A 17,826-nucleotide genomic window follows, 5' to 3' on the forward strand; every position below is an offset into this window, starting at 1 on the left:
CTTTTAACTCAGTAAATGGAAAAGGTTAATTTTGGGTTTCATCTCAGAGCGTCTTCCGGTCGTCGGTGGACAAAAACTAAACTACCACGTTCATAGCCAAAATTCTCTAAACAGTGGGCACTTGAAGACCTTGAAGCAGGATTGGAAATCATGTTTCTTTCCTTCATATTCTGAGACGTAAACGTTACCTTCGTCCAGGTCTAATTGGAATTCGACAATAGAACGTTCTACGACCAGTACGCACTATGACTTGAAACTTTTCGTTGTACTTCGTCGAAGAAATCAATATTTTATGTGGAACGGATTAATGACGTATAGTTGGATTAGCCGTCAGCTCGTTTCCTCAAAATGAACTACATTAAGATAATATATTGAAGATTAAGATATAAAGGGAGTCTATGTATAGCCCGCCCCCCTCTATAGAAAAATTAATAGAGTGTAAAGCAGTGTAAAATTGATGAGAAGAGAGCGCTCACTTCGAAGATTTACATTAAGCATGAATACAATTGCAATATTTGCTTCAATCCAATTATGTTTTGAAGTGTGCATGAATTATTAATGGCGGTCAGAGAATTCTTTACAAAGCATTAGTAAAGTTCATAACCTAAAATAACTATAGTCGCAATACATAACCAGACATGACTTAATAGATAACCGAAATGTGTAGTGTTGACCTCTTCCATTTAATATGTAGTGATATGTCTTCTCGACTCGCTCTTGTAGTCGACTGGCTCTACTGCTTCTATAATTAAAGAATCAGCATTATATGTCCATATCTATAACAAGATGATGAAACAGGTGTTGATAGCAATGGTCACTAAAGTCTGCTCATATTATTTATGAGGTTAGAAGATTTCTTACCGCATAATCATGAAAGGTTCGGGGGGTAACGAAGACATGGACCGTGAGTGCGCACGGCCAAGGAGCTGCGGAGGCGGTGGCACCGGAGGCGGCATCGGGGGCGGCGGGGGCGGTGGGGGCGATCCGAATGGCCCATACCGCACCTAATGGCACACCAGTATTATGAGCTACACAACAGTAGCAGAGATAAATCCATTTTTCAGCATAGTAGCTAACTTAGAAAGAGAATCAGAATGCTTATCTTTATTTGGGTGAAGCAAGACGTACAAAAAACTCTTCCATCAAATTTTTAGATTTAGTTATTACAGAATTATTTAACATTAAAAGCTGAGGTTAATTACAATTAGAGCTCACCGTTAAGAAATTCTTCCAATCCATATGTGGCATACAGCAAACCAGTGCTTAACAGCATTGCTTATAAACAGTCTTGGTTGCAATTTTAGTAAGCTTACTACCTGAGCCGCCATCTTATTCTGTTACTTGCTCTTGTGAACGGGAACGTGTTATGCACATGTTGGTGCCTCTCGCGTCCATCTAGAAAAGATAACCTGAAGATGCCTAAATAAGGCGAAACGCGTCGTTAAAAACTAAAGACTGTTTATAACCAATCACTGTTAAGAGAAACATTTCAAACTAACAAGAAATATACCCAGAGAAGGACATTTATTAATGTCAGATATATTAAAATAATTGAAATAATAAGACACCTTATTCGGGACAGTGATTCCATGAAGACATTTGTAGGAACATATCATGAGGCAACCACCAGACGTCCATATCCATCGTAAAACTGTTATCAGCGGATTGAATTGCAGCAATTAAAATTAGCAGTAGAAAGAACGAGGGCTGGGTTGGATTGGTACTTCAATAATATGTTGCGTTTATTGGGGATAAGGGGGGGGGGGGGGGTTGAAGATTCAGACACATTTTAAGGTGCAGTGCTTTTCATCTCCACTGAATCAAAATGTAGTCTGTAGGGTTCTTGAACTTCGTTATCATACATGTATGACTACGAATGCATGTAAGTTATTTGCTAATGACCGTAATATCAGTCTGTATGTCATGTTAAAATACTAACCATTTAATCTAGACGAGAATAAAAATGGTGTTTACTTACCTTTCTGCTGAGAGTAAATTATTTTATCTCTATAAAAATAGACTAAAATTAATTCCATATATACAGAAATAACGTCACTACTTGTAAGCTGTGAATATGTTTAACCATTTACTTCATAACCGAAGGGAAGCCGTCAAATTATTGCCAGTTGTTCTGTAACTAAACACGATTTGAAGGTTGGCAAGCTGTAAATATTAAATATTACATAAGAATCACTATAACTAGGAAATGTTTAACTTTCGTTACTGGAGGAATTTAACACGTGAGAATTGTCCAATATGGCGTGACAAAGTGAATGTCAGTTCCACTATCTGGAAGACAGGGAGCGGAGACAGCATGTATAATGTACATGAGTAAGAACGTAATATGTGAACGTAGGGTAATACTCACACAAAAACAAACAAACAAACAAAAATTAAAAAGAGAGAGAGAGAGAACGCATAGATTCCACGTCCAATCACGGAAATGTTGGACTCTATAGATCGTTGTGCGTAACAGCAATAAGAGTATAATTTGTAGAATATGTGGAGATACCCTCTTAAACCGTAGAATATATTTGTATCATCAGTTTAAGATTCGATTAAAATGAGTGACTGTCAGATACAAATGATGAACACTTTTAGTCAAGGCGTGGTATGCTTTGATAAATTCCTAAATCGTACTTCTTCTCAGTTTCATTCCATTTCTTTTCAACACATACATCACGTATGATCGACAGAGAGATCGACAGACAGCGATTTTGTGACATCTCTTTCTCTCTTTCTCTCTCTCTCTCTCTCTCTCTCTCTCTCTCTCTCACACACACACACACACACACACACACACATACACACACAGAACCACAACTTCTAAGGAAACCATGTCGTCTGCGTAATAAGCCCTTTTCTCTCTCCATAGCCTGCCTGTGTTTACGCAGTCTGTATCACGGACTTTGCTAGCAGTCACTCTTTGGTTAAGAAAGTATTTCATTATTATGGGCTCACCGGCATGATAAAATGTTACCACTGAACTAGAGAAATTTGTATCTACAACAGTAATTTAATGGTAAACAACAATTACATCTGGCTTCATCTGCACTTTGCCGATACGAGATTTCATTGTCGACTGGTAGGATGGCGCGTTTTGAGAACACATGTACCACACGCACCTTAACCAAGTCTTTGGTACGAGTTGGTTGGTCGAGAACAGAACCTAGCATGAGTGAGTCCACGTGACGTAGTCTTATCGCATATTTCATAAACAGTTGACCGTAACGAAAGATGATTTTCAACAAGTAATTTGAAGCAAATGGGTGAGAATTTTTCTGTTGGTTGAGAATCGAAACGTTTCTATCCATCGAGTAGTTACATGTTATTCAGCTAGAACGATATTACTTTTTTCAGTGTCATTATTTACTTCTTCAAAAGAGTAATATAATTTAGGAGGAGCGTGGAGAAGCCTATAGGAGGTGTATACAGGTATCGCAGCCGGCCGGAGTGGCCGAGCGGCTCTAGGCGCTTCTGTTTGGAACCGCGCAACCGCTACGGTCGCAGGTTCGAATCCTGCCTTGGGCATGGATGTGTGTGATGTCCTTAGATTAGTTAGGTTTAAGTAGTTCTAAGTTCTAGGGGACTGATGACCTCAGATGTTAAGTCCCATAGTGCTCAGCGCCACAGGTATCGCAACTGATGACACAACTCCCTCAACTAGCAAACATCTGGGGTCAAATTCTGGTCCAGTGAAACTTTTAACTCGTATCACACAGTCAGTCATTAGAGAAGTCCATTCATAAAGACGTTATCAATTTGTGAAGAAAAACATGGAGGCTAAGAGTGGCAGTACAGGAATATGGAATAACAGTGGCAAAATTATCTCGAGGTAAAAACCTGAAATATTTAGCTCTGGTCAGGAATATGTAACGGAACTGTCGGACAAGTTTAGTAGAATAGTTGACCATACGATAACTAGATATGTAGGTAGCACAATAGTTCATGATGCCAGGGACCATCCATGGGTTGTTAGTAGCACCAAAGTTATTCTCACTGAACGACAAAGGAACTGAAAATTAAGGATAGCAATGGAAAAACTTACATAAAGAAAATGTTCTAGGGTTTCCAGCCTCTTCAAGCAATTAAAATGGCACGAGTTTCCGGCCAAGCAATTTAATGGTAAACAACAATTACATCTGGCTTCATCTGCACTTTGCCGATACGAGATTTCATTGTCGACTGGTAGGATGGCGCGTTGGTCATTGTCAAGTGGTATGACTGCCGATGGGCTACTGGCACGCTTTTACGTACACTATATGCCGCATGTGACGTCACTGGTGCTCACGGCATTGCCATATATGTGCATATGTAGACGAGGCTTTCTATGCGCCCGCTTCAATCTCGCGATCACTGCATCCTAGGCCGCTTCGTTGCAGGCCGCCGTCTCTGTTAAGGATGTTATCGGTGATTTTTATTTCGATGATACTTTGATTACAAAGTTCCAGAATCCGTTAGCGCGAGCCACGACAGAATCTTCGTCATATTTGATCCGTTGAGCATGCTTAGCTAAAGCGAATTTTTCGGAGTAGCACAGGCGATAAAACTCCGGATGCTCCTTCTTGCTTTGCTCTACAGTACGCACCGTTTGTCCGACGTACGTCTGGACACTCCAGCAAGGTATCTTGAAGATCCAAGGTGTTCTGAGATCTGTGGCATCTTTAACAATTCTCGAATGTTTATTAGAGGCCTAAAGATAGATTTGATTTTGTGTCTTTTCAGTAAATCGCCTGACCTGTCCGACAGCGCAAAATAAACAAACTTATTTACCTACTCGTCGTCGGTGGTGTTATTGTGATACTTGTTTGAGTTGTTCGTTCCGGAAGAGCTCGTCTAGGTGGATCAGCTCGTGGGGCATGTTAACGACGTCTTATAAAGTTCTTGTATGATGTGCCAACGTCCGTACAACATTGCGCTTTTGTGCAGAGTGATGATGGATTTTAGATGATAGTCTTGAGAAACTGTAAGGATTGAAAACAAAGACTCAGAAATTCGGTGAATGAGGTTTTGTGGTTGGCCGTTGGGAGATGAACGAAACATCTGAAGCTGGCCGCGGTGGTCTCGCGGTTCTAGGCGCGCATTTCGGAGCCTTGCGACCGCTACGGTAGCAGGTTCGAATCCTGCCTCGGGCATGGATGTATGTGATGTCCTTAGGTTAGTTAGGTTTAATTAGTTCTAAGTTCTAGGGGACTGTTAAGTCCTATAGTGCTCAGAGCAATTTGAACCATTTTTTTTAAACATCTAACAGATGTCGATCCGCATGTACATCCACACGTTGGAATGCCATTATGCTAAGGACGCCGACTTGGTCAAAATAAACTGCTACTCTTTGTCCTTCACAGTTAGTTGTGTAATTCATAGTAATTCCTTCTAGCAACCTGTCATCTTGTTTGTTAATGACCATTATATATTCCTTATGGTAAAGTTATGTCGCAATATGTGTAACACATAGATGTGTACAAGATCAGGGTCTGTTCACGTGGGCTCTTCCTCTCTGTTGACGACAGGAACCATAACTCTTGTTTCTCTGCAATGAATGTCGTGGGTTCCATAGGGAACTTTTGCAAGCTACAATCGGTAAGTTTTAGAATGAAAGAAACCTACGAGTGGTAGAGGCAAACCACCGTTGAGTGGACTCCACGAGATTGAGAAGCACTGGAGAGATATCTACGACTGCTCAAACTCAGCATACAACTCACGGATGTTGGTCAGAGTTGTGTCCCAGGAGCGAACACTTTACTTGATAGCGTCTGAGTTGTACGTAATAAAGTACAGGTAAACTGACCTGCGCAATCACAGAAGCATGCTCATATCCAGAGATCGTTTCTCTAGGCTCTCTGACACAACTGGTTAGTGGCCAGAGGAACATCGTCTCGCTGGAAGCACGGGTTCCCACTGAGCAGTTGTGCAAGCGAACGAACGACTGCACTTGCTCGGAAAGTACGTTCGTGGGCCGCTTACTGGTGTGAGACGATTGCAGTGCGTACAATAGTGCAAATGGCTCTGAGCACTATGGGACTTAACATGTGAGGTCATCAATCCCCTAGACTTAGAACTACTTAAACCTAACTAACCTAAGGATATCACACACATCCATGTCCGAGACAGGATTCGACCCGGCGACCGCAGCAGCAGCGTGGTTGTGGACTGAAGCGCCTAGAGCCGCTCGGTCACCGCGGCCGGCTGCAGTGCGTATAAACTTCATCCACAAGTAAGTACCCCCAGCACATACATGAACGGTACACGGTGGAAAAGCACCACTCATCGCTTCCTACTGTTTTCGACCTACTAGTTCCATGCCAACGGTGAATTCTAGGCGGCAGTTGTCCACTCTTCTAGCATCCAGTGGCGGGTTTCATGAGCTGAAGGTAAAGTCTTTGAATAGTGCGGTATGCAGAAGTATGAGTGAGATATCGTTTTAATTACCATGAAGCTAAAGGGTGACTAGGGATGGTGAGATTACTAGCCATTTGTTCTTATCCAGCACTCAACTGGGGAATGATTTGTTGCTCCTTCGTTCTTCTAGAGCGAGGTACAGTCCACAGTAGTAAACGCCAATCTCTGTGACGAATAAATTGTTGCACATGATATTGCGGAGTGTTTCCCCGAATCGAAGCTTTCGCAGTACTCCCCTGACGAGGTGGTACATGTAAAGTCCGCAGCGCGAACGACCTCAGATATCTCATCAATCGAGTACCTATGATCTTGCCGCACTCATGATATTCCACTCTTCTTGCTTGACTGTTAAACCCACCGCCAGTAATAAGTCCGATAACAACCTCCTCATGTGATAAGGGCGCTGCCAATCGCGACTATCTCCAATCCACCTGCTGATGAGTGTACGTGGCCTTTACCTACACCCTGGCACTCACTACGTCCCATTCCACATTCACATTCATCAACTATGTTGAGAGATGATGCGTACCACAGAATAAATTGCTTACTAATTCCTCATAAAAGAACTGATCACATCCCTTCGCTATTATCAGTCACATACTAGTTAGGATTGCCCAATACGATCCTCAGCAGAAACTACTACCACGTTTTCCAGTAGATGGAAAATGCAATTAACCAGGAACGTGGAAACTTCAACTTTTTGAGACGGGAGTGAACAAGATGCGGTGCGTGATAATTTTTATGTAACTGCCATGCATCGTAATCGAATTCCTTAAATTGATAAACTCATCTAATCTAAAGTACTCTATGTCGAGAAATGAATGTATGACTACTAATAAAGTCAACCTCAATGATTACAATACCTCACTACTAAAAAATTCCATTCTAATCTCTTCTTCTGGAAGATTACTTCAAAGTGTAGTTGAGTCTCATAGAGTGCATGTGAACAAAGCCTCAAAGTGCACAGACGGGTCGAGCCACTAGCTCCAAGGGGCTGCGGATCACTTTCAGATCACACATTTCGCCATCACTAAGGGAGGTAAGAGGCCAGATAGGATCGGTGTAACGTGTATGGGCAGAGGCCTGTCGCAGAAGTGCTTACGTTTCTAAGTGACAGGAGGCTGTCGGCTAATAAGAGACTGTTATTAATGTTGTGTTTCGGCCAGGACCAGGTGAGCATTGCGACTTTTACTTACAAACTAGTAGCGACAGCGCTTACGGAATCGTGAAGAACAGAGCCCTGCAGGAGTCCTGCGTACTGGGAAATGCTGGGCAAGGAGCGGCTTAGAGATAAGATCTAAGAGGTGGAGTAACGTGAGGCCACCATTGTGTTTGGGATCATGGCACTAGAAGCCATCAGTCTGGTGCCAATCGAATTGGGGTTGTTGATTTTTGCTAAGAAACTGTAAGAGGAGCTACCACTGGTTAACATAAACTAACTCTGGTGTGGGAGAGCTGAGCTAATTTGCGCCTACATGCAGGCGGCGTTATTGACTGGAACACGAAGTATGAAAGGTGGTGGGAGTCAGATGCTGCCTAATTCTTAGAGAGATATAGTACTAAAAATCCTCAATCGTATTACACTGAAGCGTCAAAGAAGCTGGTATAGCATGCGTATTCAAATACAGAGATATGTAAACAGGCATAATACGACGCTGCGGTCGGCAACGCATGTATAAAACAACAAGTGTCTGGTGCAGTTATTAGATCGGTTAATGCTGCTATAACGGCAGGTTATTAAGATTTAAGTGAGTTTGAACGTGGTGTTATAGTCGGCGCCCGAGCGATGGGGCACAGCATCTCCGAGGCAGCGATGAAGTCGGGGTTTCCTGTATGACCATATCACGAGTGTACAGTGAATATCAGGAATCTGGTAAAACATCAAATCTCAGACATCGCTGCGGCCGAAAAAAGATCCTGCAAGAATGACTGAAGAGAATCGTCCAAAGTGACAGAAGTACAACCCTTCCGCAAATTGCTGCAGACTTCTATGCTGGGCCATCAACAAGTGTCACCGTGCGAACCATTCAACGAAACATCGTCGATATAGGCTTATCCTTGATGAGTGTGCGACACAAATCTTTACGCCTCGCCTGCGCCCATCGACACCGAAATTGGACTGTTGATGACTGGAAGCATGTTTCCTGGTCGGACGAGTCTCGTTTGAAATTGTATCGAGAAGATGGGCGCGTACGGGTATGGAGACAACCTCGTGAATCCATGGACCTTGCATGTCAACATGGGACTGTTCAAGTTGGTGGAGGCTCTGTACTGGTGTGCCGCGTGTGTATTTGGAATAATATGGGACCCTGATAGGTCAAGATCCGACTCTGACAGGTGACAAGTAAGTAAGCACCCTGTCTCATCACCTGCATCAATTCGTGTCCTCTGTGCATTCCGATGGACTTGGGCATTTCCAGAAGGACAAAGCGACACCCCGCATGTCCAGAACCGCTACAGAGGCGCTCCAGGAACACTCTTCTGAATTTAAACGCTTCCGCCGGCCCCGCAACTTTCCAGACGTGAACATTATTGAGCATATCTGGGATGCGTTGCAACGTGCTGTTCTGAAGAGATCTCCACCCCGTCGTACTCTTACGGACTTATGGAGATCCCTGCAGGATTCATGGTATCAGTTGCCTCCAGCACTACTTCAGACATAACTCGAGTCGTAGCTGCGACGTGTTGCGGACTTCTGCGTGGTCTCGGGGGGTTCTATACGATATTAGGAAAGTTTACCAGTTTCTTTGGCTCTTAAGTGTAGAACTGAGTGTGGGAGGGAGACTACATTCTTAATAGAAGGCATCTGATTGGTCAGCACTCGGAATAAACACTATCATTGGCGATCTAAATGGTGTACATGACTCACACTCACAAACAAGGAATATAAATTTACTTACTGCTGGGAGTACTATGTGAAACACTTCCATCCGAGACTACAAATGTGTGACATTTCTCCCTAAGGTGGATTTCGATTGCGGGTTCTGAGGGGGAGCAACCTACAATACAGGACAGATGACTTATTTTAGCAGCCACCAAGAAGCCACGCACGGGCACCAATAAGTATGGTGAACAATACCAGCATTAGCGACAGAAGCATGCGAAGGCTTCATATTAACATTAGGACCTTCACGTTTTTTGTTTCAAGTACGCTAATTAGTAAGTGCAGGCTCAACACGCGCTCAATGAAGGTAGTAGGGGCTTCCGTGATACTTTCCGTTCTTCTTTCCTTCTTTTTTGAGTAACAATCACCAGTCTCTGTGGGGCTTCTGAGAAATTCGTTGTATCACAACTGTTGACGCTTCGTGAACATAATTGTTCCTTTTTATCTGTGAACTTTGTATTTAACTTGAAGTCTGTAGTGACTTAGAACACGTAGGGCTTTATAGTGACCATCGTTTCATTCAGTAGTGTTATGTATTACGTATCTTTGTCACCTCTGCGAGTTAAAGACCCATGTTTCATGTATGTTAGAGCCATCCCTGTTTAACTGATTCAGTTTACTAAGTTATCCATTGGTGAAACCTATAATTAAATTTACGTAATCCTATGGAGCGCGAGCTGTTAAGCGTTAAGGTAATTCTTACTTTCACAGGTGTATGTTGATAGCTCAGCCATAACCTCACAGTTGGCACAGTGGTTAATGCACAGTTCACATTCAGGAAGCGTGGGATCAAAAACCTGGTCCGACCGTCGAGACTTAAATTTACAAAGTCCTACTACGAAAGCGGCAGTGATACCTTCGGAAACATCTTCGACATTTTAATTGTGTATTATGTATTTGGGCTACGTTTCTAATGATTTAGTCGTAAATTTACCCTTGTTTTAAAATGGTGGTTTCGTCACGAATAGTAAATATTTTGTTCCTAGGACTGGATAAAAACCTCTTCTAGATCCTTCCGTGCACTATCGTTCTCGGCAATAAGCAGCCATGTTCGTTTTTTTAATGTTATCCACCACCTCTAGATTAGGCTGTCACTTCGGTATTTTCTTACCACTTGGTATCCAGCAAAGAACATGAGTGGCTCATCTACCAAAGATTAGTCTAACTATAAGAAATGGGCACCTCAATTTTATCAACAAAACTCCATAGCGAACAGGACTCTTGGCTTTGTCGGGAACTAATTTGGTAAGGTTATGAGGTACAGCCACTTCCCAGTTCAAAACTGTGCTCGCAGTGCGAGCACAGTAAGTGATCTCGGAGAAAGTTATCTTTGGCAACCGCGACGGTTAGCTGCCAACGACATTACAGTTATTTGCATTCAGAAGAAAAAAGGAATCACAGTACAGAAAAAGGCAGCGAAAGAATTGAGCACAGTTTTGAATTTGACTAAGTAGATGTTGCACAAATTACGGAAGCAGGGATACGATGCTAAGCGGAATAGATTCAAGTATCTATCTCGAGGAAGACGAAGAAGGAAAATACACACAATAAACTTTTCGTTGTCGGTATGAGAAGTTCACAGTTTTTTCGTACAGAACTTGACTTTAACGCTAACAAGTAAAGTCTGAGAAGAATTTTTCTGTTTATGGAATGTGCTTTTACGACGTTCTCCAATAACGAAGTCTTAAAGTGCGAACGAGACGACATTTTTCAAAAATGACATTTTACATTAGATTTTTTCTAAACAACGAAGCATAACTACTACATTGGGTTTAACCTCCCGTCGACATCGTGGTCATTACAGATAACAACTAAAGTGGCAGTTGGTTTATTCATCCGAGACATGGACTCATACACATTACACTGTGAATCAGCGTTACTGTGCGAGGATCAGCGTCAAAAAAAAGTGTCGGTTGTTGTTTGGTTGTGTAATGAAGGGCATTGACGTATAGACGTTTAAGTTGTCAGCACTCCAATTACAGACTTCTGGACTGTACACAGTCTCCTCTGCTCTGACGTAAGCATGACGACTACATCTACCTCTACACGATTACTCTGAAATTCACACCTAAGTGTTTGGCAGAGAGTTTGTAGGATCACTTTCAGACAGTTTCTCGACCGTTCCACTCTCGAATATCAGGTAGGGAAGGTGAACACCTTAATTTACGTCAGTGCTACGACTTTTCTTATTTTAGTACGATGGCCATTTCTCCCTATTTAGGTGAGAGTCAACAAAATCTTTTTTTTAATTTGGAGGAGAAAGTTACTGAGTTAAATTTCGTGGAAAAGGTGTCACCGCAACGAAAAACACCTTTGCTTTAATGATTTCCACCCAATTCACGTGTCATTTCCGTGACAGTATCTCTCCTATTTCACAACAATACAGAACGACCTGCTGTTTTTTGAACTTTTTCGATCCCTCTGTCAGTCTTCCTTGTAAGGACCCTATTCCGCCCAGCAGTACTACCGAAGATGACGTCCAAGCATAGCGTACGTAGTCCCTTTCGTAGATTTGTTACATCTTCTAAGTGTTCTGCCAGTAAAACGCAGTCGTTGGTTCGCCTTCCTCACGCTGGAGTCGGGGGGAAGGGGGGCACTGGGGGCGCACAGTAACCCTGGGTTCAGTGTGGGGCGGCGGTGGGGTGAGTGGACTGCTGTAGCCTGTTGTGGGGCTGTCAGCCACTGAGGGCTATGGTGGGGACGAAGCCTGTTGGTCGTTTCTATTTACCCATTTCAATACAATACAACCTAACTGAATCAACACTTGGTTTAAGGACTGATAATTTAGAGTTTGTTGATTCTGCGTAAAAAGCATTATAAAACAATGTGACTCTGAGACGAAGTGGTACATCCCAATTATTGCTCCGTTCTACAAATTCATTCACTTCTGAAGACTGCCTGTCCTTTTGCTGGATCGAGGTACAATGAGTACTCAATGCTGTTGGTGTTAATGATGATGAATAACTTGTAGATTATGGAGAGGAAGCTGAAAGTCTACAGAATTTTTTAACGTCTTCCTCCATTCTAGTGAATCAAAGAAATTTGAAACAGTGTTCCAGATTTAGGGAATTTTCTATCACTCAGATACTCAATATGTTTCTTTTTTATTACTTTGTTTCAGCTTTAAAATTTATGTTGAAACATAATCGTTTGTAGACACATTTCCTTGCTTAACTCTAATGTCTTTATACCCGTTTGCTTAAATGTAATGTCGTAATTTTCATTATCAACAATGTGTGTTTCTTGTTCATCTCGTGAACTTAACTGAAGATGTGTGACTACTGCATAACAGGAGCTTTTGTTTTGATTTCTTCATACCATTATTGTTTCTAAATTTTTCTCTCGCTAAGTTTTTAATTCTAGCTTCTCACATATTTTCGAAGACGTTACCGAATAGTCTTGTTTAATTTAACACATTTCAATATGTTCATAGTACTGTATCTTGAAACTCTTGCCTTCTCTTAATGGTTACCTTAATCCTTCTGAGATTTACTTTTCTTTTGACTTCTTCATATCCGATGTTTGCCTAAGTACGTTTGTATTCAATGCAAACCATTCTACTCTATTCATCAACTTGATTAAATTCTTATGCGGATGAATGAGCCCACGAAGAATTATAATAACCTGTAAGAGAAAAACTTGCTGCATGACGACAGAAGAAAATTTTAATGCAGTAGTAAGACAAAAAGTAAAAAACAATACTGCAGTGGGAAGTTAAGATACGATACAAGAACAACAGAGGTCAAATGTAAATGTACGATGAAAGGGACAACATTCGTGTTCTTAACACATTCTTGCAGAAGAAAACAACAGTAAAACAGACTTGAGTACGACCAAATGGAACTAAAAGCGAAACCGCTTATGGAATAATAAATAAATTGTACTGTGCACCACGATCCCAACAAACTTTAGAAGTTCAAGCATTTGTAGAGTCGGAAGAAGCTGAGTAAAAGTAGATAAAAACCTGCAGTATAATAGACTCACCAAGCAAGAAGTCTGAAATGAAGATTGTTGTTGTGGTCTTCAGTCCTGAGACTGGTTTTATGCAGCTCTCCATACCCCTCTATCCTGTGCAAGGCTCATCATCTCCTGCATCCTTCTGAATCTGCTTAGTGTATTCATCCCTTGGTCTCTCTCTGCGATTTCTAACCGCCACGTTTCCCTCCAATATTAAATTCGTGATCTCTTACTATCTAAGAAAGTGTCATATCAATCGATACCTTCTTCTAGTTAAGTTGTGTCACAAATTCCTCTTCTACCCAATTCTATTCAGTACCTCCTCATTAGCTGCTTGATCTACCCATCCAATCTTCAGCCATTATTTTATAGCACCCGATTTCAAAAGCCTCTGTTCTCTTCTTGTGTAAACTGTTTATCGTCCATGTTTCACTGCCATGCATGGCTACACTCCATACAAATACTTTCAGAAAAGACTTCCTGACACTTAACTCTACACTCGATGTTAACAAATTTATCTTCTTCTGAAACGCTTTTCTTGCCATCGACAGTCTACATTTTATATCCTCTCTAATTCGACCATCATCAGTTATTGCGCTGCCCAAATAGAAAAACTCAGCTACTACTTTAAGTGTGTCAGTTACTAATCTAATTCCCTCATCAACACCTGATTCAATTCGACTACATTCTATTATCATCCTTTTTCTTTTGTTGATGTTAATCTTATATCATCCTTTCGAGGTACTGTCCAAGTACTGCTCTTCCAAGTCTTTTGCTGTTTGTGACAGAATTACAATGTCATCGGCAAACCTCAAAGTTTTTATTTCTTCTTCCTGGATTTTAACTCCATCTCCAATTTTTTCTCTTCTTTTCTTTACTGCTTACTAAATGTACAAATTGAATAACATCGGGGATAGGATACAACCCCGTCTCACTCCCTTCCCAACCTCTGCTTCCCTTTTGCGCCCCTCGATTCTTGTAACTGCCATCTGCTTCCTGTACAAATTGTAAAATGCTTTTCGCTCCTTGTATTTTATCCTTTCCATCTTCAGAATCTGAAAGAGAGTATCACAGTCAACATTGCCAAGAGCTTTCTGAAGTCTACAACTGCTATAAACGTAGGTTTGCCTTGCCTTAACCTACCTTCTAGGATAAGTCGTAGAGTCAGTACTGCCTCGCGTGTTCCTACATTTCTACGGAATCCCAGCTGTTCTTCCCCGAGTTCGGCTTCTACCAGTTTTTCCATTTGTCTGTAGCGAATTCGTATTAGTATTTTGCAGCCGTGGCTTATTAAACTGGTAGTTCGGTAATTTTCACACCTGTCAGCACCCGAATTCTTTTTAATTGGAATTATTATGTTCATCTTTAAGTCTGAGGGTATTTCGCTTATCTCATACATCTTTCTCACCAGAGGGATGAGTTTTGTCATGGCTAGCTCTCCCAAGACTGTCAATAGTTCTAACCGAATATTGTCTATTCCCAAGGCCTTCTATCGACTTAGATGTTACAGTGATCTGTCAAATTCTTCACGCAACATCGTATCTGCCATCTCATCTTCATCTACGTCGTCTTCTATTTCCATAATATCTTCCTCAAGTACATTGACCTTATGTAGTCCCACTATATACTCCTTCCACCTTTCTGCTTTCCCTTCTTTGCTTAGGACTGGTTTTCCATCTCAGTTCTTGTTATTCATACAGGTTGTTCTCTTTCTCCAAAGGTCTCTATCATTTTCCTGTAGGTGGCATCTGTCTCACCCCCTAGTGATATATGCTACTATATCTTACATTCTTCAGTTTTAATCTACAGGACATAACCAATAGATTATGGTCAGAGTCCACATCTGCCCCTGGAAATGTTTTACAATTTAACACCTGGTTCCTAAATCTCTGTCTTACCATTATATAATCTATCTGATACCTTTTAGTATCTCCAGGGTTCTTCCATGTATACAACCTTCTTTCATGATTCTTAAACCAAGTGTTAGCTATGATTAAGTTGGGCTCTGTGCAAAATTCTACCAGGCGGCTTCCTCTTTCATTTCTTAGCCCCAATCCATATTTACCTACTACGTTTCCTTTCCTCCCTTTTCCTACACTCGAATTCCAGTCAGCCATGACTATTAAATTTTCGTCTCCCTTCACTATCTGAATAATTTCATTTATTTCATCATACATTTCTTCAATTTCTTCGTCATCTGCAGAGCTAGTTGGCATATAAACTTGTACTACTGTAGTAGGTGTGGGTTTCGTATCTATCTAGGCCACAATAATGCGTTCACTATGCTGAAGAAACTGCAAAAAGGTGGAAATTTAAGGAGATGGGACCTTGATAAACTGAAAGAACCAGAGGTTGTACAGAGTTTCAGGGAGAGCATAAGGGAACAATTGACAGGAATGGGGGAAAGAAATACAATAGAAGAAGAATGGGTAGCTCTGAGGGATGGTAAAAATCGTAGAGGGAGACCAAGGGATGAATACACTAAGGAGATTCAGAAGGATCTAGGTTGCAGTAGGTACTGGGAGATGATGAAGCTTGCACAGGATAGAGTAGCATGGAGAGCTGCATCAAACCAGTCTCAGGACTGAAGACCACCACACACATCCTTACATTTGTTCTCTAGCCATTAACGCTTAGCCATTTTGCACTTCCTGTCGATCTCATGTTTTAAATGTTTATATTTCTTTTCGCCATCTTCATTTACTGCATTTTTATATTTTCTCCTTTCGTCACTTAAAATCAGTATCTCCTGTGTTACCCAAGGATTTCTACTAGCCCGCATATTTTTAGGTACTTGATCCTCGGCTGCCTTCACTATTTCGACTCTCAATGCTATCCATTCTTCTTCTACTCTGTTTCTTTCCCCTGTTTTTGTCAGTTATTCTCTAATGCTCCCTCTGAAACTCTCTACAACCTCTGGTTCTTTCAGGTTATCCAGGTACCATCTCCTTACATTCCTACCTTTTTTCAGTTTCTTCAGTTTAATCTACAGTTCATAACGAATAAATTATGGTCAGAGTCCACGTCTGCCACTGGAAATATCTTGCAGTTTAAAAACTAATTCTCAAATCCCTGTCTTACCATTATAAAATCAGTCTGAAACCTTCCTGTGTCTCCAGGTCTCTATCGCGTGTACAACTTTCTTTCATGATTCTTAAATCAACTGTCAGCTGTGAGTAAGTTACGTTCTGTGCAAAATTCTAGCAATCGGCTTCCTCTTTTATTTCTCACCGCAGTCCATATTCACCTACCACCTTTCCTTCTCTTCCTTTTCCTACTATCGAATTCCAGTCTCCCATGACTATTAAATTTTCGTCTCCCTTATCTATGAACAATTTCTTGTAGCCCATGATACGTTTCTTAATCTCTTCATCATGTGCGGAGCTAGTCGGCATATAAACTTGTACTACTGTGTACGGGTGGGCTTCGTGTCTATCTTGGCTACAATAATGCATTCATTATGCCATGAGGATTATGAGAATTAATTTTGGGTTGCGGAGGTACAGCAGATTAAATTATGGAAGAAGATCATCACCTTCCAAAATGAAGACGTACACCTGTAGACAAGATGGCCAATTATTTGACAACAGGTCTCAGTAGGGTTATGTACTTATATTAAGTGCAATGTAGAGTACTTATATTAAGTGCAATGTAGACATGTGAAGGAGAGTTGATTTCGGCTGATAGCAATTTTCAAATGTGTACTCCTGTATTAACAAAAACATGAACGAGAACAACGTACTATAGTCATTAACGATTTAAAATAAATGCTGCCGTAGTGTTTGACATATGTAAAGATCACTTTACAGCCATCGAAAAAGAAGCATTGTCCTATCCCGGTTAATTCGACACTGTACGGTGTAAACAACTGTTCAGAGATATACCAACATAAAATCATCGCAGCCCAGGTACCGCGCCATGGTGCCGCTCTTTTATATAGCTTTTGTCCGTGCTTTTAAAATTATATTTATATACAGGGTGTTCCTGGAGAAATTGTCAGTATTCAGACTATGACAAGAACGATCATTTGAAGCCAAAATGAGTAGTAAAAATGGGTTCTAAAATCCATACCTTAAGAGCAATGACCACTGCTGCATCTTCGCTACTGTGAAGCACGTCTTTTCTGTTGAACAAATGCTCATGCTTACTTGTCAATTTTTTTCTTTCCTTGGTATTTAATACCTCCTCACCAAGTGTGGAAGCAAAGAGACTCCAATAGATGAATTGGTTTCACGGCGTCGAAGATGAAAATGTGCTCATAGTTTTTAAGGTATGCATTTTGGAATCCATGTTTACTAGACACTTATGGTCTGAATGATTCTACCTGTCATATCTCTAAATACTGACCATTGGCATCCTGTATGTATCCCACCTCGTAAACACAATATTTTAATGCTTACGTCAACTGATATAGTGGTTCAAATGGCTCTGAGCACTATAGGACTTAACATATGTGGTCATCAGTCCCCTAGAACTTACAACTATCTAAACCTAACTAACCTAAGGACATCACACATATCCATGCCCGAGGCAGGATTCGAACCTGCGACCGTAGCGGTCACGTGGTTCCAGATTGAAGCCCTTAG

At 41.3% G+C, this 17,826-nt stretch overlaps 1 protein-coding gene across 4 annotated transcripts in view; it reads right to left on the reverse strand.

The window, feature by feature from the left end:
• LOC126354246 (potassium voltage-gated channel protein Shab) overlaps window positions 1–17,826 on the reverse strand; it is a 1,056,422-nt gene that overhangs the window by 325,591 nt on the left and 713,005 nt on the right. For all 4 annotated transcript variants that reach the window (XM_050003752.1, XM_050003751.1, XM_050003748.1 and 1 more), the window contains one exon: window positions 862–1,004. In XM_050003752.1, coding sequence (XP_049859709.1) covers window positions 862–1,004 — 143 coding nt within the window. The remainder of the gene's footprint in view (window positions 1–861; window positions 1,005–17,826) is intronic.

The sequence above is a fragment of the Schistocerca gregaria genome, chromosome 3 (assembly GCF_023897955.1).
Source record: "Schistocerca gregaria isolate iqSchGreg1 chromosome 3, iqSchGreg1.2, whole genome shotgun sequence".
NCBI lineage: Eukaryota > Metazoa > Arthropoda > Insecta > Orthoptera > Acrididae > Schistocerca > Schistocerca gregaria.